The following is a 24290-nucleotide window of genomic DNA, read 5'->3' as shown; positions in this document are numbered from 1 at the left end:
AAAAAAAGTTTAACATTTACATTTAAATATATATTTGACATTTAAATTCCTATAAAAAATTTGGGGTCAACTTCCTCTTTTTGGCACATCGCAGTAATTTTAGCTCATGCTTCTGTGAGCCTTTGCGTATACAAGCTCCAGTAGCATCACTTTGTGTTGCTCGCTCAGTCTGAAGGAAGTACAGATGACCATTACAGCAAAGGGGACTTTGTGTCCCAGGTGATGAGCCCAAATACCAGGTTTTTCCCCCAGGACTGCTGTTCAGAGGAAAGCCTTCTCTGGCCAAACTAAGTTTTTCCATAAGATGGGGTGGGGGGAGGGGCGCCTGGGTGGCTCAATTGGTTAAGCAACTGCCTTCGGCTCAGGTCATGATCCTAGAGTCCCTGGATCGAGTCCCACATCAGGCTCCCTGCTCGGCGGGGAGTCTGCTTCTCCCTCTGACCCTCCCCCCTCTCATGTGCTCTCTCTCATTCTCTCTCTCTCAAATAAATAAATAAAATCTTTAAAAAAAAAAAAAAAAAGATGGGGTGGGGGCGTGAAGTAGCTTTTCTTTATGGTGGTACTTCTCAGCTGTTTATATAGCTCACGAATTGTCAAGAAGGGAATTCAGAAGCTATTTCTAAGCTGAAGTGTGGAAAACTTAGGGGACCCTCCATACTCACCTTCCAGCACCACAGAAAGATAGGAAGGCATGATCTAGCCCAGCACCTCTCCACCTCTGCTTGCATTTTGGTAGAGGGCCCATATAACCAAGGGGTTTTGGATTTAATCTATTGGGAAACCTTGAAGAGTTTTAAACTGGGGAGTATCCAATTTGCATTAGAAAGAATACTTAAGCTGTCATGGATGGGGGTAGAGCAGGGAAGAACAATCAGAGTCCAATTAAGAGGTTGCTGCACGGTGGCAAATTCAGGCAAGAATTGGTGATGGTTCAGGTCCCAGAATCGTACCTGGAACGCTCAATATTTGTGCGAAGAATGAGAAAAAAATGATAATCCTGGAAGGCAAGGGACTCCAAAGCATTTCAAGAAGGGAGTAACAGAATATATGCTGAAGAAACAGCAAGAAATGTATGGATCCAACAGTGCCCACGTGTTTTTAAAGGAGGGAGATTTTAAAGTGTCCTCTAGATTCAGGCACACGGGATAGTCTTAAAATGACAAGTCGGTGGTCAGAGGGTAAGGACGGCAGGAGGAGCAGTGACGGCGACGGTGAAGGAGCGCCACGAGGAGGCCGCTCTGCTACTCAGCGCAGCAGGCCGAGCGCTGCTCACGGCTCCTCCCGAGCGCCGAGCGGGTTCAACCCAGGTCACGCAAACACTGAAGGCAGGCAAGCAGGTGTCTGTCCCCAGCGCAGGCTTGGCCAAAGAGGCTGCGGGGAGACGTGCGCGAAGCGGCGCGAACGCGGAGGGACTGCAGGTCCCGGCTGATGCGCCCCGAGAGCCGCCGCAGACGCGCGGCCCCGACCGCGACGCCACCACGCCCGGGGCAGGCGTTTCCGCCCGCGCGCAAGATGGCCTCGGCCCGCGCCCGAGTGGGTGTGGTTCCGGGAAGGCCCCGCCCCCAGAACGCTTCTCCAATGGGGGCCGCCCTCGTGTCCATGGCGACGGCGGCGGCGGCGGCTGCGGGCTTGCTCAAGGAGGCGCCGCCGCCGCCGGGATCTCCGAGCTAGGAGCGAACCCCGGAAGGGGGGGGAGCGGGCTCCCCCTCGCGATCGGCGGGGACAGCCAGTCCTGTGGAACGAGGAGGCGGTCCCGGAGGCCCAGCGACGCCCGGGAAGGAGCAGGAGCCGGGCGAAGGGTGGACATGAGCGACCACCTGAGACCAGCCTCGGACCGCTAGGGGCGGACCCAGCAGCCCCTCCCCTCTCCTCGGAATCTCGGGTGGGCAGTGCCCGCCAGGGGCTCCCCCTCTGCCAGCAGAGCCCAAGGGGTCTTAGCCATCAAGTGCCAGTGTGTACACATGGAGAAACTGAGTCATGAGACAGAGAAAGGGCCGGCTTAGGGGACCTTTGGTCTTCAGCTCTATTTTAAAATCGAAGGTCCCCCCAGAGCCCAGCCATCCCCCTTCCCATTCAGGAATAAAAAAGCCATGGTCGTGGTGCCTGCCAGCTCTGTCCAGCTTCTGCGTGCACCCCAGCGTGTTGTATGGAGGGGTGATCTTGGATGATCAGGGATTGTCGGAGAATCCAACATTTCATAGGCATTCCCCGGCCCACATTGCCTACTTGGAAACCATCCCATTCTGCAGTGGGATTGTTCTGTTCTGAGGGGGCAGCAACGTTCCCCTATAACACCATGAAGGAGGTCCTTTGCACGGACTCCTGCAGGCCTTCCTGGGCCTGGAGGAAGGAAGCTCTGATACATATTTCACTCTCACCCCTCTCTCCTCAGAACCTAAGAGGATGGAGCCAAATCCCTGTAAGACCAGCGAATCGGAGGAAGACTACGTTGAGGAAGAGGAATCCGAGGAGGAGTGTGTTCAAGGGGAAGCTACCATCCCTTCTGACTCTCCTCAGCAGGAACTCTCAAAGGCTGACTATAAGGAATTTGGGGATGGAGTTCCCTTATCTATTGTAGCCAAGAAAATTCCAAAGAAAATCATAGCCCCAGCTGACTCAGATGACTTAGAAGTTGGCAGGAGAAAGAGAAGGCGGAAACGCAGGTAACAGACAGGTGCCTGGGCCCCCTCACCTGCCTGGCTCCAGAAGAGAGTCACCCCTTGGCCTCCCTTCAGCAGTTGGGCGGTCTTCCCTTTAATCTGCAAAAGAGGACAGGGAATACAGGAACATCATTAACCTTTTGGTAGTACAAAAACACAAAATTCTGAACCATTTGAGCTGGCTTGGTTTGCATTTTCAGCACATTTCTATCATCCTGGTCTTTAAGTGGCTTTCAGAGAAAATGAATTGCATTGTCGATGTGTCAGGTGCCTCGCAGCCCAGGGTCTGTCCTTTATCCCACTCTGCCTGATTTCCATTATTCCTCCATTCCAGACCCCTGGCCATCAACCTGACCAACTGCAAGTATGAGAGCGGTAAGCACCCAGCTCACTCACACACCACTGCGCGTAAGAGGGCACATGCAGGTTTTGCTGTGGGGATGGTCCCGCAGTCAGGCTCCCAGCCCCTGCATCTTGCTGGGCTGGCCTATAACTGAGCTACTAGCAGCTGAGTTACCACGGTTACACTTAGTCTTAGTGGTAGGGTGGAAATCCCCCAGTTAGCTAGCAAGAAAAAAAGTGACTGAAGGTCACCATTGCCCTGCCCTTCCCAGATTTTACCAGAATTGAGATGAGAACAGGTCAATACGGGTTTTTTTCAAGGAAGCCCTTGAGGGGGCTTCAGGAATTAAAAGAAAAAAATGACCAGCTAGATCATCTATCTTTTCGTCTCCTCCTGTGCCCACTGCCATCACCACGGGGCCGCCACGGGGCCACCCAGTGTGGGAGGTGCCAGTGTGACCCCCCCGGAGGGTCGGCTCTGCGGGTCAGAAACCATCCCAATTGAGAGACAGAGTACTGACAGGAGCAGAGAGCCAGGCTCTAGTTTTCTCTGTCACAGATTTTGGAAGGGCCCTGACAGCCCCATGACCTTGGAATTGTCACATGGTAATTAAGCTGCAGCACTGAGGTAAGAACCACCTCCGTCTTCAGCCTACTCTCTGGTCGAGTCTCTTCCTTACCTGACCCAGCTACAATCCCAAGGCTTGCTGCCATGTCTCGGCTGGCCCCGCTGATCTCCCTCTCTCCACAGTGCGTCGGGCAGCCCAAATGTGTGGCCTGAAGGAGGTGGGGGAGGACGAAGAATGGACTGTGTACTGGACAGACTGCTCTGTCTCACTGGAACGAGTCATGGACATGAAGAGGTTTCAGGTACAACCTCCGGACCCAAGAGCCTAAAGGGGCCATGGTCCCTGCCTGAATGAGTCCTCCTGTCCTTCTGCTTGGGCACCTGCGGCTGCCACCCTCTGTGGCTGTCCCCCTGGGCAGAGCAGGAAAGGCCACGGCCAGGGCTTCTGCTCCCCTGGAAAAATCCTCCTCTTGGGTTTCTGGAACTTCTATTATAGGAAGGAAGTTTCTGCTGGGCACCGTTTGCCTGAAGGCATCTGTGCCCAGCTGGCCCCCTTCAGGGCAGGTGAGCCCACCTAAGGGGAAGGCTGGAAGGGAGCTTCGGTGCTAACAGCCGGGCCAGGAGAGTGATCCAGCTCCTAAGCAGCTTAGCCTAGCAGCCGCATCCCATTGAGAGTCAGTGTGGGGTTCTGCACGGCAGCAAGAAAGTCAGGAAGGATGGGTCCTCAAAAAGAATATAACCTCTTCATGGCATTTTTGTTATCCTCTAATTGAGTCTTTTTTTTTTTTAAGATTTTATTTTTAAGTTAATCCCTATACTCAACATGGGGCTTGAAATCAGAACCCGGAGATCAAGAGTCACACACTCCACCGACTGACTGAGCCAGACCTCTAAACGGGTCTTTGTGGTGGTTAGCAACACAAGAATGTAAAAAGGTCTGCAGGCTTAGTTTGAGGGGAAGTCAGGGAGGGAATTGAGGAGACTGTAACTTGTCCTACAACAAGTCATGGGAGAAGAGCCCGAGAGAGTGACAGAGAGTGAGCTTGAAGTGCTTGAGAAGCCCCAAGGAAGGGACACGCAGGGAGTAGTTGGAAGATGAGCAAGACAATAATTAACAGCATTCCTTGACGATGTACTGAATGTCAGTCACTGTATTAAGTGCTTTTACACTCTTACCTCATTAAATCCTCAAAAACAACCCTGAGTGGCAGATACCCTTTTGTTAAGAGGACACCAAGTTTCAGAAACACTAATTTTCTGCAGCTAGCGAGTGGTAAAGCCCGTGAGACAGCCCAGAACCAACGCGAGATACTGCCTCCCGGCACTGGGGTTCCAACGGGCACCCTGGCATCGTCATATCCGGGGGGGGCTGTGGCAGGGCATTCCTGGGACTGCTTCTCAACTTCCTTTGCTCTTTTGGAAAATGGTTTCTCATTTCCTTGTGCTCCCACGCACCAATTATTCTTTTTTTTTTTTTTTAAAGATTTTATTTATTTATTTGCGAGAGAGAGAATGAGAGACAGAGAGCACGAGAGGGAAGAGGGCAGAGGGAGAAGCAGACCCCCTGCTGAGCAGGGAGCCCGATGTGGGACTCGATCCCGGGACTCCAGGATCATGACCTGAGCCGAAGGCAGTCGCTTAACCAACTGAGCCACCCAGGCGCCCGACGCACCAATTATTCTTATAGGACGAGCCTCCGGTGGTCTGGGGGATGTTATAAGGTGGCTAGAAGGCCCAAAGTCCTGGCAAATCCTTCTTGCTGCCCCTCATTTCCTGACCTCAGGGTGGACGTGTGTTTTGGGAGAGGCCAAGGAGGAGGTTCTCACTTGCCTTAGGGAACCTTCCTTTCCTCCCTTAGGGTATTGGGTACAGCGTTTACCCTCATCGTGACTTTTTTTTTTTTTTTTAGGATTTTATTTATTTGAGAGAGAGAGAACACAAGCAGGGGGGAGGAGCAGAGGGAGAGGGAGAAGCATTGGGTTCTGTGCTGAGCGGGGAGCCCAATGAGGGGCTCGATCTCAGGACCCTGAGATCATGAGCTGAGCTGAAATGCAGAGTCGGATGCCCAACTGACTGAGCCACCCAGGAGCCCCATCCACTGTGACTTCTACCTTGACCTTCCCAGTCCTCCTGGTATGCCCAAGGCCCCAGGGACTGCTGCTTACTCTGCTGGTGGGGTTAGATAACCAACTGACTCTGTTTCAGAAAATTAACCACTTCCCTGGAATGACAGAAATCTGCCGCAAAGATCTGCTGGCTCGGAACCTCAACCGCATGCAGAAACTCTATCCTACCGAGTACAACATCTTCCCCCGCACCTGGTGCCTCCCTGCAGAGTGAGTGAGCCCCTGCTCCCCAGGCTCATATCCTTGGGGAGGAAAGGTTTCACCATCTCGTTCCCTCCAGACTCTGGCCTTGTGACCTAGAAAGTCTCAAGGGATGAGAATTTCAGCTGGTCTAAGAAAAGGAGGTCTGAGACGGAGGCTCCAGGAAGTGTGGACCGGAGAGCAGAGCTCCACAGGGCCTGGCTCAGCTGTGATGCACAGAAGCCTTCTGACCAGCCTCTCTCTGCATGTAGCTTTGGGGACTTCCAGTCCTATGGTCGTCAGCGAAAAAGCCGCACTTACATCTGCAAGCCAGACAGTGGCTGCCAGGGACGGGGCATCTTCATCACCCGAAATCCCCGGGAGATCAAGCCAGGAGAGCATATGATCTGCCAGCAATACATCTCCAAGGTGAAGGGTGCCTCGGAACCACCAGGGCCCTCCCCGAGCCCTGGGGCGCCTCGTCTCTCCCCGTGCCAGAGAGGAAGCCAGCCTACCCTTCCTGCTGTTTCCCCTTAACTTGGAGGCAGTCCCGAGCCATGGTTCAGAGCCAGCCTGTCTGGGTCTGAATCTGAGTTTTCCCACTTCTTAGAGGTGTGATCTTGGGCAATGTCTTATTCTTTCTGTGCCTTAGTTTCTTCATTTGTTGAATGGGAATAATAGCAGTAACTACTTTATGCTTCATATGGTTACTATGGAAATTAAATGAGTTATCATAATTTGAAACGCTTACAACAGTGCATGGGATAGAAGAAGCACTTCAAAGGTCTTCTTCCCTGGCGGGTTTGCATGCTTTCAGCCCTTCCTCATTGACGGCTTCAAGTTTGATATGCGAATCTATGTCCTGATCACGTCCTGTGACCCTCTTCGGATCTTCATGTATGAGGAGGGCCTGGCCCGCTTTGCCACTATGCCCTACGTGGAGCCCAGCCATGGCAACCTGGTAAGGGGCCAGCTAGCAGTCCTGGGGGGCAGGGCGGCGACCTCTTCCTGTGAGCACAGAGGTTCTGTGGAGAAACCAAGTAGAGAGGCTTATCATTGTCATCCGTGAACTGGGAATGAACCAGTGAGCACCCTGGCACCTGGCGGGGAGGAGAGCATTTGGTGGGTGGTGACTGCTCCAAGGTCCTCCTTGGAGGAGCCTGGCCTACATCCTTCCCCGGGAGCTTATGGGACAGTTCTTCGGTGAAGAGGGACAGGAGATGAGCCATCCTGGGTAATAAAAAGGCAACGAAGGGCTGGAGAGGGGTGCTGCGGGGAAGCAGTCTGAGCCACAGGGCCACTCTCTTCCCAGGATGACGTCTGCATGCACCTGACCAACTATGCTATCAACAAACACAATGAGAATTTTGTCCGAGATGATGCTGCGGGCAGTAAGAGGTACTCCCTCTCTGATTGCTCTTTAGTCCTACAGTCTCAGCAGCCCATGAAACTGAGCTGGCTCTTGGGAGGCCATTTGCTCAGGAAAACCATCTTTACAGACCCGTCTTGTGCCTGACCTCTAAGTGCAGCCCCCCCCCCACCATAAGCCCCACTTCAAGCTCTCACGTAGGCGCCCGGAAGTAGGATTAGTGGTAGGGACACTCCTGTCTGTGGCCCAGACCCACTGGTGTAGAAATGTGTCCTCCTCTGAGCACTGGGCCTCGCAGGAAGCTGTCAACGCTCAACGCCTGGCTGCGAGAACATGGCTACGACCCCCGAGAACTGTGGAGGGACATTGAGGACATCATCATCAAAACCATCATCTCAGCCCATTCTGTTCTTCGCCACAACTACCGAACGTGTTTTCCCCAATATCTGACTGGAGGTACATGTGCCTGTTTTGAGATCCTTGGTTTTGACATCTTGCTGGACCACAAGCTGAAGCCCTGGCTGCTGGAGGTGAGGAATGTCTTTTGGGCTTTGCCAAACCAAGGTCCGGAGGCCGCCCTGAACAGGATGCCTGGGGTAGGAGTGCACTCAGTTGGTGGAACACAGAATGGGGGACGTGGTGGCACTGGGTGGGGATGAACCGGCAGAAGGTGTAAGATCATCTCTCTGCTTTCCACCTGCTGAGTCAAATCTTAGTGGTCTCTGGCCTCCACCATAGGAATCCAGGATTTAGATCCCAAGTGTTCTTCATGTAATCTTTGTCTTTAGGGACACTGTATCTATAGAATCAGGCTGTCTACTTTGCTCCCATCAGCCTGTGTATTGGAGGGATCTCTGTGGCAGAGTCCTGTAGCCTTGGAAGTCAGAAACACCCAGCCCCCTTGGGATGTCTTGACTAGAGCCTCCAGTCAGGCCTGCAAGAGACCACACCTGCTTGGGTGGTCTAGGAATGGGGTGGATAATGACTCCTCCTGGCAGGTAAACCACTCTCCAAGCTTCACCACCGACTCCCGCCTTGATCGAGAAGTGAAGGATACCCTTCTCTGTGATGCCATGACCCTTGTCAACCTCCGTGGCTGTGACAAAAGGAAGGTGATGGAGGAGGACAAGCGGCGAGTCAAGGAGCGGCTTTTCCAGTGCCACCAGCAGCCACGAGAAGCCAGGTGCTCCAGGTGTCTGAGCTGTCTTGTTAGCACTGGCCTGGGCGGAAGAGTGCTACTTTAGGTGGTGAAAGTGGGCTGGGGCTGATTAGCTATGAAGAATAACTTTTCTTCTGCATAGATAATATATTACCTTTCATAGACAGTATGTCCAAAATTCAAAAGATACTGTGAATAATCTCTTAACTCTTCTCCAGCTACTGTATCCCCCCCTGGAGGAGCTAATCTATGTTCCTAGGGTCACATGTATACTTTCACAAACATTTAATGCGTACATACCTACGTATATACATATATATTTATACAGATTGTTCTTCTCCCTTTACCCAGACAATAGTGTAACTTTCACACTCTCTGTACCATGCTTAGCAGTGTCGTTTGGAGCTATTTCATTTTAGCGCATAAGGAGCTTTATGCAGTTTGACCAGCTGTTTGTTCTTGCTTTTGTTTTTTTAACAAAGCTCCTCTAGAAAGTTTGTAATAATGAAACAGAAAACAGTTTAGTCATTCAATAATAAGGGATTGTTGAAATCAGTCTTTTTCACCCACTGTTGCTTTCATTCTAAGATGGGTTACAAACATGGTGATTTGTTGCCGATACTAAATTATAATGTTAATAATACGTACAAATGAGTTGGAGTAGATTTAGGATTATTCCCATAACAACATTGCTCTTCGCCACCTGCATTGCACTATGCAGGGCCAGTGTGTATTTGATTTGTCATGATTTCCTGAGGGCCTGGCACACAGTAGGCAGTCAAATGTGTGAATGGAGGGGAAGTATAACTGTAAATACGCTGGCTATTCCCACAGTGGGACTGCACACGTGACTGTATGAATCATGTCCTTCAGCGGGGAAAAGGGCTGAAAATTACTGGACTTACTAAACAAACATACAGGGGCGCCCTGTATGTTTGTTTAATAAGTCCAATAGTTAAATTGGCTTCCTAGTATTCAAGCGATTCTATGAGTGTATGTGACTCTTGTTCTCGGGATTGTGAGTTCGAACTTCACGTTGGGTGTAGAGATTACTTAAAAATAAGATCTTTAAAAAAATAAAAAATAGGGGCGCCTGGGTGGCTCAGTCGTTAGGCGTCTGCCTTCAGCTCAGGTCATGATCCCAGAGTTCTGGGATCGAGCCCTGCACTGGGCTCCCTGCTCTGCGAGAAGCCTGCTTCTCCCTCTCCCACTTCCCCTGCTTGTGTTCCCTCTCTCGCTGTGTCTCTCTCTGTCAGATAAATAAATAAAATCTTAAAAAATAAATAAATAAAAGTACAATCATAGAATCACTTGAATACTGGAAAGCCATTTTAAAATATTGTTGTATGATCCCATTTTTGTCTGAAACAAGAAAGGAAGGAAGGAATAAAGAAAGAGCAAATTAGTTAGTAGCAAAGTTAGGATTCAGACTTGGGGGTCCTGCCCCTGAGTCCATGCTCATAACCAATATACTAACTGCACAGTAAGATTATGGGAGGTTTGATCTTCTTTTTGCACTTCTGCTTTTTCTGTAATTAACATAGATTACTCTATAATCAGAAACGTAAAAGATTGTGATAACTTGGGAGTACTAGCTTATGACAGGACCCCTTTGCACTTAAGATGAAAACCCGATTTCTGGAAGTCAAGCCTCTATTTCCATGGCTACGCACAGGTGGGACTGGCCAGATGGCCTTGGCAGCTTTCCCTACATGGGAAAGGCCATGAAGCTAGCAGGAGATCCTCAAAGCCTCGGCCAGCCTTCCTTTCCTCACTGAACGTTCTCACAATCCTCCTGACTCACTCTGAGCTTGGTTTCCATAGGCGAGAACAAATTGAGTCGTCCCACGCAGCAATACTGGACCAGGAGCGCTATGAGGATTCCCACCTCGGGGGGTACCGGCGGATCTACCCTGGGCCTGACACGGAGAAGTACACACCTTTCTTCAAGCACAATGGCTCCCTTTTCCAGGAGACTGCTGCTTCCAAGGCCAGAGAGGAGTGTGCCAGGTACTTTGCCTTTCATTCTCCTCTGTCCACTTGGGTGGGGCATATCCTGAAGCTGAATTGCTCCCCAGCAGGGTAGAGAGGAAGCCAGACACTTGAGCAAAGGGGAATGGAGTCATACATCCTATCAGACTCTTAGTGACTCCATTTCCACTTAGGAGGTTTCCCATCTTCCCCCTCATTCTTCTCCCGTCAGTGCCCCCAACAGATCATAATTCCCCACTGTCCCATCCCCACTTTCCCTCACCCTGCTTCTCCCCAACACAATTTCTCCAGCATCTGAAGCTGCTGTGTCTTGTCAGGCAGCAACTGGAAGAGATCCGCCTTAAGCAGGAACAGCAGGAGACCTCAGGCAGTAAGAGGCGAAAGGAAAACAGGGACCAGAACCAGGGCGAATCAGCAGGGGAGAAGAGCCGATCCAGGGCCGGGCTCCGGGGACTTTCCACCCACTTGGCTTACAGGAAGCGGACCCGGGAGAAAGAGGTGTCAGGGGTTTGGTAGCTCTTGCCTTTCTGCAGGAAATGGGTTGGGACTCCTAGAGAAGGGAATCTTTGCTGTCCTCTCCTCCTCTTGTAAAACAGAGAGAGGAGTTCCTAATGAATACACTGGATCTGGCCTGGTGGACCAGGAGGTGAGAGAGAGAACGATAGCAAAGAGAACCTTCCGCTAGGGTCAGGGAAGGGATGGGAGGGTGGGTAGAGTGGGCAGGAGTCCCGCAGCCATCCCCGTTGATGGTGTGGGGCTCACCCTTGGAGATCTTGCATTCATCTCTCATGTATCTCATAGCTGCTACCAGTACACCTGGATACCAGGCATCCTCAGGAAATTGTGGAAGAAGAGGAGCTGGAGCGAGTGAAGGCCCTGCTACAAAGGGAGAATCTCATCCGAAGCCTCGGTATTGTAGAGCAGCTCACGCGCATGCTGCACCCCAGCCACCAGGGCCAGAAAAAACTTCATGAGTATCGGGTGAGGGTCCGTCCGCAGCCTCTCACAGAGCAAGGGAGGAAGGGCTGCAGCAGCACATGGTGGTGGTCACAGCACCAGCCGCTAATGTGATGGTACCTGGCGCGGAGCCTGGGAAAGCAGAGTATGCTGGGTGTTGGGAGAGGGTCTCTGGGTTCCTTTTGCACTTGTTCCCAAGCTCCCTTGTTTGTAGTAATGACATCTGGCAAAGTGCAGCTCCCAACCTTCTCCTAAGAGACCTGTTCCCTATATTCCAGTCTTGCAATAACCCCAAACTCATGATTGACAAAGAACAAGGCCACCACCCTCGGTGGCTTCTGTGGAATCTCTCCCTAGCACTGCCAGTGCCATGGCTCTAATGGGTGATAAGTAAACAGACTTGGGCCAACAGAACAGCTGCCGCATTCACTATTCCCTGGGCTAGTAGCAGGCCTATTGGGTCCTCAGTTTTTGCTGAGCTCCAAAGGAGTTAACAGGTTAAATAGTGGCCACAGCCTAGATGTTTCAGTTACCTATTTTCTCACACTGTTCCATCCAGCCTCACAAGAAAGGTGGTAAGGGGCTGCTCTTCTCCTCTAGCCTAGATTTCACCAGGATGGGCTGGGCAGTCAAGAACTGCAATCTGGGAGTCTGGTCCCATTGGTCCTCCTGAGAGGGGCTGCCAAAGAGCAGGGCCGCCCTCATTTCCTGCATCCAGTTCGGGCCCACGAATTGATCCCCAGGATCTTAGGGCCACTGCCAACCATGAATGCTGCAATTCCACATCATTCCTGGTGCCACCTACAGCCCAAGAACTTCAACTGGATAGGAGATCCAGCAGCCATCGGCCCCTGTTCATTGTCAATGAAGACATCTGGAAGGCGCTCTTTTTCCAGTGCCAGAGTCAGGCTCACTAGCCGTAAGTATGCGAAACTAGCTTTGGTCACTCTGACTTGTGTAAATTCCCCCTAGCAAACATCACAGCTGGGATGTTCCCCAAATATAACATGGCACTTCCACCAGTGTGGGAATGGGATAGGTAGTGGACCCTGGTAGAAATGGCAGAATTACAGTCCCAGCACTCAACAAACATAACAGGGAAACAGACAAGTAAACACACAATTACAATACAGTGTGGTAAAGATGCTGGAGGGGAGCATGGGATGCCACTCCTCTGTGTTGGTAATTGGGCAACAGTTGGTAAAGAGGTGAGCGAATCTCCTGTGAATACCAACTCAGGGGACCCATGTTTCCACTGCAGAAGGCCCAGCCAGCAGAAGGCTAGAAGCCATAAACAGAGCCCTGGCAGGATCAGTGCCATCCTCTTTAACCCCAAAGCAGGGCTATCTTCTGCAACCAGAAAGAGTGGCAAGTGGCTCATGGACTGAATGCGCCTTGCCCCCCGCGGTAGACTCTGAACACAGAGCACCCAAGACCCGGGATCTCACTCTCTGCCCTGCCTCTGCACCCCTGATGCTGCGCACCACTGCCCTCCTTGACATCAGCCACCATAGGTAAATGCAGGATGGAAGCCCAGCACTCAGCCTCTCCTGGAGAGCCCCCTCAGGTTTCCAAAGGGGCAGAGGGCCTTCAATCTTTGCTAGATGAAAGACGGCCACCAAGCTGCAGTTTGAAAAGCCCTGCCCAGGAACCCTGTTTGCACAAGGCAAAACACAAAGACACCAAGAATTCCTCAATACCCTAAGATTATTTTCAGATCCGTAAAGACTAAAAGAGGAAGAGGAGCCAGGGTCGGCCATGTACTCATCCCCGCCCTTCAAACCTTAGCCTGGATTTATTGCTAGGTGATGGGTCTGAACCCCGGGTGCGGCCCGGGGCTAGAGGTCATCCTGGCGACAAGGAGCCCCTTTCCCACAGGAGCCGAGTGCCTAAGGCACGGGGCTGTCGCCATCAGAGGACCGCCGAGGGGACGCCCTTTCCGCCGCCGTGGCGGAGACAGGCCGGCCTGGGTAGCCGTTGGGGCGGAGGGGCGGCTCTTGGCAAATGAATCCGTCTTTTTATTAAAGTTTATGGCGTTTTGCAGGAGCGTCCTCTACCTCATTCCGGCCCTTGCATTTCAGGCTCAATACTCTCCACATTCGCTGCCGGGAATGGTGGGCCGCACACGGGTTCAAGCCCAGATATCCCGCCCCCGGCCGGAAGCCGGAAAGGCTCGCGGCCATCCCTGCTTCCGGCCCGCCTGTCCACTTCCGCCCCGCCCCCAGACTTCCGGTACTGCGTGTTTCGGGCTGCCGACGGCTGTTGTCGACATGGCGGTTACGCTGAGCCTCTTGCTGGGCGTGCGTGTACGTGCTGCTGTTGCTCGCTGTGGGTTCGCGACCCGGGGGGTGGCAGACCCCGGCTCTCTCGGCCGCGAGCCGGACCCTGATTCCGACTGGGAGCCGGAGGAGCGGGAGCTGCAGGAGGTGGAGAGGTACCGGCTCCTTCCCGGGCCCTCAGCCTGAAGTAGGGCTTCGCGCCCCTGCGCTCCAGGCCGCGCCCCCTTGGAGCCGGGCGTCGTGCCGCCACATCCGCCGCAGCCCTTGTTTCTTATCCGTTGTCAGGGGCGCAGGGGCAGGCGTGCGGCCTCTTTGGGACCACAGCTTTCTTCACCAGTGACGTATTTCATCACCCGTTTAGAAAGTTCGGCATGCTTACGGGCTGTGTTAGGTATTAGATTTCTGGGGAGGTGTATGGAGCAGGTCTGAGCCGACACGCATGGCCTGGTTGCCCTTGCAAACAAAGAGAAGAGGGCTGGGCTCTTTGTGATTTAGCCCGAGGCTCTTAAGCCACCCAGTTTGCTCCCACGCATGGCTTCTGCCATTGCTTCTCTCCCCCAGCACCCTGAAACGACAGAAAAAAGCCGCCCGGTTCCAGAAAATTCGGAGGCAAATGGAGGCGCCGGGTGCCCCGCCCAGGACCCTGACGTGGAAAGCCATGGAACAGATCCGGTAAGACTCGTTGTAGTTGGGCTCTGCTGTGATGAGAAGTGATGGATACGGGGGCCTAGAACGTTATTTTTATGTTTTACTTTTTTATCATTTTAACATTTCTAAATGACAGGTAGAATAGCATAACGAATTTCCGTAAGCTCGTCATCTAAATTTAATAGTTCTTAACATTAGGACACAGTTGGTTCGTTTTTGCTGAAATTTTATTTTATTTTATTTATTTATTTTTTTTTTTTAAGATTTTATTTATTTATTTGAGAGAGAATGAGAGACAGAGAGCAGGAGAGGGAGGAGGGTCAGAGGGAGAAGCAGACTCCCTGCTGAGCAGGGAGCCCGATGTGGGACTCGATCCTGGGACTCCAGGACCATGACCTGAGCCGAAGGCAGTCGCTTAACCAACTGAGCCACCCAGGCGCCCTTTGCTGAAATTTTAAAAGAGTAAGCTGCAAGACATCACATCATTTAACCTCAGAATCATAGATCGTGACGTTCTTTTTTTTTTTGTAGTGTAAATAATATTTTATTTTTAATTTTTTATTGTTATGTTAATCCCCATACATTACATCATTAGTTTTAGATATAGTGTTCCATGATTCATTGTTTGTGCATAACACCCAGTGCTCCATGCAGAACGTGCCCTCCTCAATACCCATCACCAGGCTAACCCATCCTCCCACCCCCCTCCCCTCTAGAACCCTCAGTTTGTTTTTTCAGAGTCCATCATCTCTCATGGTTCGTCTACCCCTCCAATTTCCCCCCCTTCATTCTTCCCCTCCTGCTATCTTCTTCTTCTTCTTTTTTTTTTCTTAACATATATTGCATTATTTGTTTCAGAGGTACAGATCTGAGATTCAACAGTCTTGCACAATTCACAGCGCTCACCATAGCACATACCCTCCCCAAGATCGTGACATTCTTAAGCAAAGGTCAGGGATGGGGGCTTCCATGGTTATGTTATGCACGTTTTTCTGAAGAGAAAATCCCTATCTTAAAAATCATAGAGATCTCTCTTCTTTTTAAGTTTTTTGTTGTTTTGAATAGACAATACATTACATATGGTTCAAAATTAGAAAATCAGAACAGTATAATGTGGTATACACATTGAAAAGTTTTAATCCCAGCCAGGCTCCCGTGGAACTATTTTTGTGCCTTTTCCCAAGTCTCCTTATGCAAATAGGAGTATGAATATAGATTTTTATTTTCATTTCCTTAATCACAAACAGAATACTGTTAATACTGTTCTACACTTTTCCTTTTTCACATATTTCTTTTTCTTTACATTTTTTTAAGATTTTATTTTCGAATTATCCGTACACCCATCACAGGGCTCGAACTCACAACCCCGAGATCAAGAGTCTTGTGCTCTACTGATTGAGCCAGGCAGGAGCCCCTTTTCACATATTTCATAGATCTTTCCACTTCAGAACAGAAAGCTCTTTTTTTTGGAGAAATCATAGTAAATCATAACTTTTTTTTTTTTTTTTTAAGTAATCTCTGTGCCCAGTGTGGGGCTCAAACTCATGACCCTGAGATTAAGAGTTATATGCTTTACTGACTAAGCCACCCAGAGGCCCCAGTAATTCATAATTTAGTTAACCAGTCTTTCATGATGTGTATTTGGGTTGTTTCCATTCACTTGCTGTCGCAGATAGTGCTCTACTGAATATACACATGATTCCACGTATCTGCCAGGTGTATTTGTTGTTTACATTCTTAGAAGTAGAGTTGCTGGGTGCAAGGGCATATGGATTTGCATTTTGATGAATTTTGCAGTTATGTGTCCTTTTCCATTCCCATCAGAATGACTCTGAAGTTGACACCTAGAAGAAAGGGGATTCTGTAGAGCAAGGAGATCTGGTGAACCTGTAGCACGTCTTTCGTGTCGTCCTCCTTTCCCTTCTTGAACAACAGCTTTTCCAAATCTTCTGTCACCTCCCTTTCTGTGGTTAATAGATATCCTTCTACTTCAAAGAAAAAACTGACCATTAGTTAAGAGCCCTTTAAAGCTTCTTGGTCTTCCTCTTTATTTCCCGTTCTCAGTGTTTACAAACTAGGGGAAGTGGTAGCCTTTTACTTGTCTAGGACCAATCCTCTGCACTAGGTCATAGTTGTACCTAATTCCTCAGAGACCTACATCTGTCAGCTTCAGGTTCTCCCTCATCCTTTTGTTCCCAGGTAGCTCTTCCTGGATGCCTGTCCTTGTTTGTTTTGTCACAACGGTGAAACCGTTGTCCACAAATCTTATCAGTGACTTCCTCATTGCTAGGCATTCCTGACACTCTAGTCTCTAGCCTTTCTAGTATTTCTGCAGCATTTGATCTTGTAGTGTGTTTTCTTGAAATTAATTCTCTTCTCCTTTGATCCAGGGTACTACTCACTTCTATTTGTAGGGCTGCTTTTCTCACTTTCCTTCCTGGGCTCCTGTCGTTCCTCCTGTATCTTAAATACTGCCGTTTTTTAGAATTGTGTCCTTTGTCATTTTATCTCCACCTGTTCCGTTCATGTGACTTCAACCACCCCTGTTCTTCGTTTATGACTTCCAAATCTGTCATCTCCAGGCCGTGTTTTTCTTCTGACCTGTATATATTCAACCACGCACTAGACCATGTCTGTTTGGATGTCACACATGTTTTTCAAACCCAACATAATAAAATAGCAAACTCCGCGTAACAAAAGAAAATTTATCATTGTTCCTGTTGACTTTATTTTGCTCCTTTTTTCACTCTACCCCTGAATGGTCCCACCAATCACTCAGGCTGAAAGCCTGTATCTCCGCCTACTTCTACCCCCACTATTTAGTCCTTACCAAGTTCTACCGTATGGCCTTCCTATAACAGTTCTCAACTCTCTTCTTTTTCTGCTTTCTTTGCAACTGCCGCAGTTCAGACTGCCTGGATACCGGGACAGCTTCCTGACCGATTTTTCCATCTGTAGTCCCGCCACTGAAAACCACTCCTGGATTGAGCTTCAGAATGAAAAGCTGCTTGTGGCATTCCACTGCTTAAAATCCTTCCTGTACCTGCAAATGGTTTGCCATAGCTTGCGTGTTCCGAATTGCAATTCTTCTATTTTTGAATACACCCACTTAAAAATCCTTCCTTGGTTCACTGTTGCTTTGGGATAAACTCCAGACTCGTAAGCATGACATGATCTTCCTCCTGTCCTCACTGTTGGACAAGTTGAGCTGGTGCCGGCAATGGTGATGTGCTGCCCTGGCTATCATCAGTACCTTTGCTCTCTTCTTCCTCTCCTCCCCTCTGCCAGCTTAGTACTCTTCATACTTTCAGACCAGCTGTAGGTGGACTTCTGAAGCACTTCCCGAGCCACGCCTCAGGTGTTGGGATATCTTATCCCTGGGTCTCTCCTGGGTGCTCTGACAGCGTCCTCTCCTAGGACTTATCACACTGGTGTTGTATATGTTAATATTCTGTCTCCACCACCAGATTGTATGTTCCTTTTTTTTTTTTTTTTTAGATTTTATTTATTTATTTGACAGAGACAAGGCAAGAGGGAACACAAGAAGGGGGAGTGGGAGAGGGAGAAGCAGGCTCCCCGCCGAGCAGGGAGCCCTATGTGGGGCTCGATCCCAGGACCCTGGGAGCATGACCTGAGCTGAAGGCAGACGTTTAATGACTGAGCCGCCAAGGCGCCCCTAGATTGTATGTTCTTTGAAAGGAAGGACAGTCTTCATGCATCTCCAGGATCTACCTGGGGCCTGGTGCACAGTGGGAGGAGTTTAGTTGACAGAAATAAAGTGACCTGGGCGCCTGGGTGGCTCAGTCGTTAAGCGTCTGCCTTCGGCTCAGGTCATGATCCCGGAGTCCTGGGATCAAGCCCCGAGTCGGGCTCCCTGCTCAGCGGGAAGCCTGGTCTCTCTCTCCCACTCCCCCTGCTTGTGTTCCCTCTCTGGCTGTGTCTCTCTGTCAAATAAAATCTTTAAAAAAAGAAAAGAAAAAGAAAGAAAGTGACTTAGGAGTGGTTGGGTGTTGCTATGGGCTCATAGGAATGGAATACAGCCATTTAGTGGCACAAGGTAGAGGCTATATTCGCAGTTTTTCCGAGCCCTCTTTTCACGTAAATATCACTAGTATTATCAGTTAGCTACTTTGATAGCAGACTACTTCACACCTTGAAAACCTAATCCTTTTTCCCATAGGTATTTACATAAAGAATTTGCAGAGTCCTGGTCAGTTCCTAGATTAGCTGAAGGCTTTGGTGTCAGCACGGATGTGATCCGAAGGGTTTTAAAAAGCAAGTTTGTACCCACATTGGAGCAGAAGCTGAAGCAGGATCAAAAAGTCCTTAAGAAAGCTGGGCTTGCCCACTCACTCCAGCAGCTCCCCAGCTCTGGGGATACCTTAAAGTCACTATCTGCAAGCCACTCTGGATCAGGCTCTTTGTTGCTGCAAAGGGGTGAATCCTCATTCAAAGGCTGGGGTCACAGCACAGCTTTGCACGTGATAGAATCAAACACTCATGGTACAAATACACCAAGGAGACAGAAGGGAGGGAGTAAAGGAATCCAGGTCCTGGAGGAGGAGCGCTCCGTGCCTCTTGCAGCAGCTGTAGGTCATCAGCGAGAGCGGCAGAAATACTCCACCAGTGACGGTGCAGGCAAGAGAGGAACTGACGGCTATGGATTGCCAAGTGACAAGCTGGAAGATGTGAAGTCACAGGAGCCAGGTGATCAGAACTTCAGCAGCAAAGTAGTCCAGAGGGGGCGAGAGTTCTTCGATAGCAATGGGAACTTCCTGTACAGAATTTGAGCTGGAGCATGGCTTATGTAGATGCCAAGTGAAACACAGCTGGGGAGTATATTTGGAGCTGCCTGGACTTCTGTGTATGGATTATCCACCTTGGGATAGGAGGAAATGATGAGCCTGGAATGTGGGAGGAAAGAGCTGCTCATTTGAATCTGACAAAATGCAGTGAACTTCACAGGGCAAATGTGTATGGCAGGGCAGGGTTAATGACTGGCTGGGTAGATTTCTAGCTTCCTGGAGCACTGCTCCTGGTCTGACCCACGTGGATCTTTAGTACTCACCCTTCTTGCTTGGGCTCTCTATGTTGAAACTAGCCCATGTTGCATGTATTGTTAGGACTTTCTGTGATACTTGCAATATATGTTTGGGGAAAAATGAAAAGTTTACCTTCTGACCTCATTTACTTCTTGATTAATGAACATTAATAATTCTGGAACTGCTTAGTCAATTGGTTGTTTTCATTATGTGCAAAAATAAAGTAAAATGTAGCAGTTTGTGTTGATTGGTGCTCTCTGGGGTGGGAGGGTTTACCTGTGAACCTGGGGAGTGAGGGAGGGCAAGAGGCAAAGGGTCCCTTGTCCTTGAACATTAAACACTGGGAGAGAGATGGAGCCTGAGGAGTTCCCAACAAAGGGCCCTATGCAGTTCACCCTGCTTAGTAATAGATTTTGACAGCTAAAAATGGGCCTTCCCTGATCACCTGGTCTAAAGTAGGTCTTCTTTCCTTCAGTTGCTGGGGCTTTGAAAGAGATTGGAGTATGGGGGATTGACCCCTCCCCCCCCAAAAAAGCAGGCAAAGCCTTTAGGGCCCTCAGCATAATCTCTAGCTACTTTCAAAAGCTTGAATAGCATCTGATTTTACAGTTGTCATCAGATTTTTCCAAGGGAGCTGTGAAGTGGGTGAGAACGGGCAATAGGCTCCTTAATTTATGGATTCTTTTAGAGATACTTCATTATAACCAGAAAGTGATGATCAATAGACAAATAAAATGAGACACATGCAAGCAACAGAAGAGTCCGAGGACAGTTTTCAGCCATACCTCATTTTAACAAGTCACTGGCAAAAAACTGGTTATTCAGAATTTAAATATATGCAGGATGGTTAATGAAAATAATTGATTTTCCAAACCGTCATTGAGTCTGTTCATGAGTCTCATTGCTATTTCAAATGTCATTAATAGCGATTACAGTATCATTGATTACTGTTAACTTGGGCATTTGTTCAATATGAATGGCAAGGCCCTGTCACATGCCAAAGTTAAGAGAATCCAGGTGCTGGTAATACAGCAGTGGGCAGATAAGGCCCTGTTCTCCCTGCTCTGTCGCTGTCGTGACACTTATCAATTTTTTTATGATTTAAAAAACAAGGTAATTTGCCATTAGAACCTTTTGGTCATTTTAAGAGGTGGAAGATGTTGTTTGACTAATTTTTAACTCTTGCAAGTCATTTGACTTTCCCCAGTGGGTTATGGAAAATTAGAAGCCGTTAAAAGGCTTTGATATGTTTTCCATTTACCTCATCCTCTACCATCCTATTGCATACTAAGCTTAAATCTTTTTTCCAGTCTTGCAAATGCCAATCTAAGGTTTTGCACCTACTCGTTCTTTGTCTCCAGATTTTCACATGGCTGGTTCCATGTCATTCAAGCCTCAGATCAAATGTTACTTTCTTAAGCTTTCCCTAATCACCCAGTCTAAAGCAACGCCCTTCACATTCTATCACCACACCGTGTTTAATATTCCCTGGCATTTGAAATAGATTACTGCTGTATTGTTTGTCATCACGCACCTTGCCCATGGGGGCAGGAGACCTGTCTGTGTTCATTGCTGTAGTTTCAGCTCCCAACATAGATTTCAGTATTGGCTGAGTAAAGAAATGGTTGGAGAAGCTCACCAATCAGCCAGTCCAGTATGGCAGAAAGCCCTGCCTTTTACCTTTGCCAGCCTACCCATCCAGGCCTCAGCCAACAACAAGACCTAAGTTTCCTCCAGGTTGACCTGTTCCTGCTTTATTCCTTTTTAAAGATTTTTATTTATTTGAGTGAGAGTGCTTCAGCGAGTTGGGGGAGGGGCAGAGGGAAGAATCTTAAAGCAGACTCCCTGCTGAGCACGCCCCCCCCCCCCCCCCCCCCCGCCCAACTCAGGGCTCCATCTCACAACTCATGAGATCATGACCTGATCTGAAACTAAGAGTCAGAGGCTTAACCCACTGAGCCACCCAGGCGCCCCTGTTCCTGCTTTATTCTGTCAGCATGTCTCAGATCCTAACTCACCAGCTCTGCAGTGTTTTGGGAACCTGCATCCCTTACCCCAGCCCAAGGTGGAAAGGGGGCTGAGAGATTCACCCAGCCTGTGTTCCAATGGGCTGAGGTCATAGGACTCTATGGTGCCCTATCCCCAGGCAGTCCTGTTTCATGACATGATGAAAGACGACATCACAACGCATGAGGTGAGCTGCACTTTGGGGCATAGGTGTAGGGTCTGGTGGAGGAAGCAACAGTTGACAGGGCCCTGCCAAAATTGGAGATAAAGTGGCTGTGGGTGGAATGGACACCTCCTGGCAACCTTGGGATCAAGCTCAAGAGGCTAGCAAACTACAGACAGAAGACACTTAAGTCCCTGTGCCTTGGAGGGTCTATGTGTCACCAATCTGCTCAGGGCTGTTTCCACCTCTGCAGAGATTTGATCTAATGGGGAGGTGGTAGAAAAAGCTCAGTATAAAACACTAGATAAGCTCTTGAAGCCCAAAAGTTTCTTGTTTGTTTTTTGCTTAATCTTGTATTATAGGATTTCTCAAACACAGGAAAGTAGGGATAATATTGTAATGCAATGAACCCCTGTGTACACATTGCTCAGCTTTAACATTTAACAAATGGCCAATCTTTTTTCATTATCTCCCATACTTGCCCCACAGCTCCCCCTGGCTTATTTTAAAGTGAATCCTATGGGATGCCTGGGTGGCTTAGTCAGTTAAGCGCCTGTCTTCGACTCAGGTTATGATCCCGGGGTCCTGGGGCATTGGGCTCCTTGCTCAGTGGGGAGCCTGCTTCTCCCTCTGCCTGCCACTCCCCCTGCTTGTGCGCTTGCTCTCCCCGCCCCGCCCCCCGCAAATAAATAAAATCTCTTTAAAAAAATGAAGCGAAACCTGTATACTTCATATTATTTCATCTGTAAATACTTAATTATTTCATCTGTATACTATGTATCTGAAAGAGATAAGGACTCCCTTTTTTTTAAAAAGTTTATTAATTTTTTAGTAATCTCTACACACAATGTAGGGATCGAACTGAGGACCCTGAAATGAAGAGTCACATGCTCTTCTGACTGAGCCAGCCAGGCACCCCAAACTTTTTTTTTTTAAGATTTTATTTTTTTAGAGCGGGGGTGAGGAGCAGAGGGGGGACAAGCAGACTCCATGCTGAGCAGAGCCTGACATGGGGCTCAATCCCACGATCCGAGACCACGACCCGAGCCAAAATCAAGAGTTAGATGATTGGGGCACCTGGGTGGCTCAGTCGTTAAGCATTTGCCTTCAGCTCGGGTCATGATCTCAGGGTTCTGGGATCGAGCCCTGCATTGGGCTCCCTGCTCCACGGGAAGCCTGCTTCTCCCTCTCCCACTCCCCCTGCTTGTATTCCCTCTCTTGCTGTCTCTCTCTCTCTCTCTGTCAAATAAATAAATAAAATCTTAGAAAAAAAAAAGTCAGATGATCAACTGACTGAGCCACCCCAGTGCCCTCTTAACTCCTTTTTAACATAGACACATAAGCCATTACTATACCTTAAAAGTTTTAGTAATTAGTATCAGCTAATATCCTGATCGTATTCTCTTACTATTTCATAAATTACTTTTATGGTTCATTTCTTGGAATTAGGATCCAAACAAGGTCCACACATTGCAACATTGCATGATGTAGCTATGTCCCAGAAGTGTCTTATATTCTAAAGTGGTTTCCCTTTCCACGTTATTCCCCTATTTTACAGGTTATTTGACCCATATATTTCCTATATTTTTGAAAAACTTTATTCATTTATTGAGAGAGGGTGCGAGCGCAGGTGGAGGGGCAGAGGGAGAGGGAGAGAGAATCTTAAGCAGACTCCATGCCCAGCATGGAACCGGATGCGACCACCCTGTGATCATAACCTGAGCTGAAATGAAGAGTCCAATGGAAACCGACTGAGCCACCCAGGCGCCCCTAATTCCTGTATTTTGGATATAGTAGGTTTCATTCCTACGATGTTTATTTATTGTCATGTTCCTACTACCCTCCATATTTCCTATCAACTGGTATTTGCATCTTGAGACTTGATCTGGTTCAATTTTTGGCAATGAGTGAAGCTTTGTACTTCCTATGCATCTCACAAGGAGATGATGATGTGATGTTACGATGGATTAGTGAGATCAGGTATTGTCAGCGGATCTATCCCTTATAATGGCTTTTTTTTTTAAACAAGGTGACTCTAGATCATTACCATCACCCCTGAAAATTCCCTAGTTTCTCTTCCCAGTCAATTCTTACCCCAAAGTCAATCACTTTCTGAAATTTTTTTTCACCATTGATTAGTTCTTCCTGTTCTAGAACCGTGTATAAATGGCATCATATAGATGCCACTCTGTATCTGGGTTCTTTCATTTATTCAGTTTTTTTTTTAAAGATTTTATTTATTTATTTGACAGAGAGAGAGATAGCGAGAGCAGGAACACAAGCAGGGCGAGTGGGAGAGGGAGAAGCAGGCTTCCCGCCAAGCAGGGAGCCCGATGCGGGGCTCAACCCCAGGACCCTGGGATCACGACCTGAGCCGAAGGCAGACGCTTAACGACTGAGCCACCCAGGCGCCCCTATTCAGTTATTTTTATTTTATGAATATGCCACAGTTTATTTTGTCCATTTCCCCACAAAGGATATGGAGTCAAAACTCCTGAATCCAAAGGTCACAGCTGGCGGGACTTAGCTTCCACTGGATCCTAACGTGTTCCCCTTCTTCCTCCCGCCGTGTCCCATCTCTCCGCGTCTTGCCTCCTGCAGCTGGGAAGCCAGAGAGCTCCCAGTTGGCAGCTAAATTTGTGGAGTAGATTTGACTGACAGCCAAATCCCCAGGGATCAGTGCCCTCCGGGCCCGGAGTGGCTTTCGCCCATTTTACGAAGTTCTGAAATCGAGCAAAAGTGCCCAACCCTCGCTTGAGCGAGCGAGGAGAATTGGGTGTACCCTTAAAGATTAGTGA

General features: G+C 49.0%; 2 protein-coding genes across 2 annotated transcripts; both read left to right on the top strand.

Annotated features, from left to right (window-relative positions):
- The first annotated feature begins 1662 nt into the window (after positions 1-1662).
- On the top strand, positions 1663-13505 carry TTLL13 (tubulin tyrosine ligase like 13). The gene is made up of 15 exons (XM_078078860.1): positions 1663-1882; positions 2393-2663; positions 2995-3035; positions 3754-3872; positions 5776-5906; positions 6149-6305; positions 6694-6837; positions 7189-7274; positions 7544-7775; positions 8244-8428; positions 10229-10414; positions 10714-10894; positions 11198-11377; positions 12161-12272; positions 12615-13505. The coding sequence occupies exons 2-15, from the start codon at positions 2404-2406 to the stop codon at positions 12869-12871; spliced, it is 2271 nt and encodes a 756-aa protein (XP_077934986.1). The 5' UTR covers positions 1663-1882; positions 2393-2403; the 3' UTR covers positions 12872-13505.
- Positions 13506-13577: 72 nt separating this feature from the next.
- On the top strand, positions 13578-19561 carry NGRN (neugrin, neurite outgrowth associated). The gene is made up of 3 exons (XM_036095646.2): positions 13578-13787; positions 14194-14304; positions 18461-19561. The coding sequence occupies exons 1-3, from the start codon at positions 13624-13626 to the stop codon at positions 19068-19070; spliced, it is 885 nt and encodes a 294-aa protein (XP_035951539.2). The 5' UTR covers positions 13578-13623; the 3' UTR covers positions 19071-19561.
- The last annotated feature ends 4729 nt before the right edge of the window (positions 19562-24290 follow it).

This window comes from Halichoerus grypus, chromosome 8 (genome assembly GCF_964656455.1).
Source record: "Halichoerus grypus chromosome 8, mHalGry1.hap1.1, whole genome shotgun sequence".
Lineage (NCBI taxonomy): Eukaryota > Metazoa > Chordata > Mammalia > Carnivora > Phocidae > Halichoerus > Halichoerus grypus.
The sequence above is the reverse complement of the archived record's forward strand: the minus strand, read 5'-3'. Positions and strand labels throughout refer to the sequence as shown.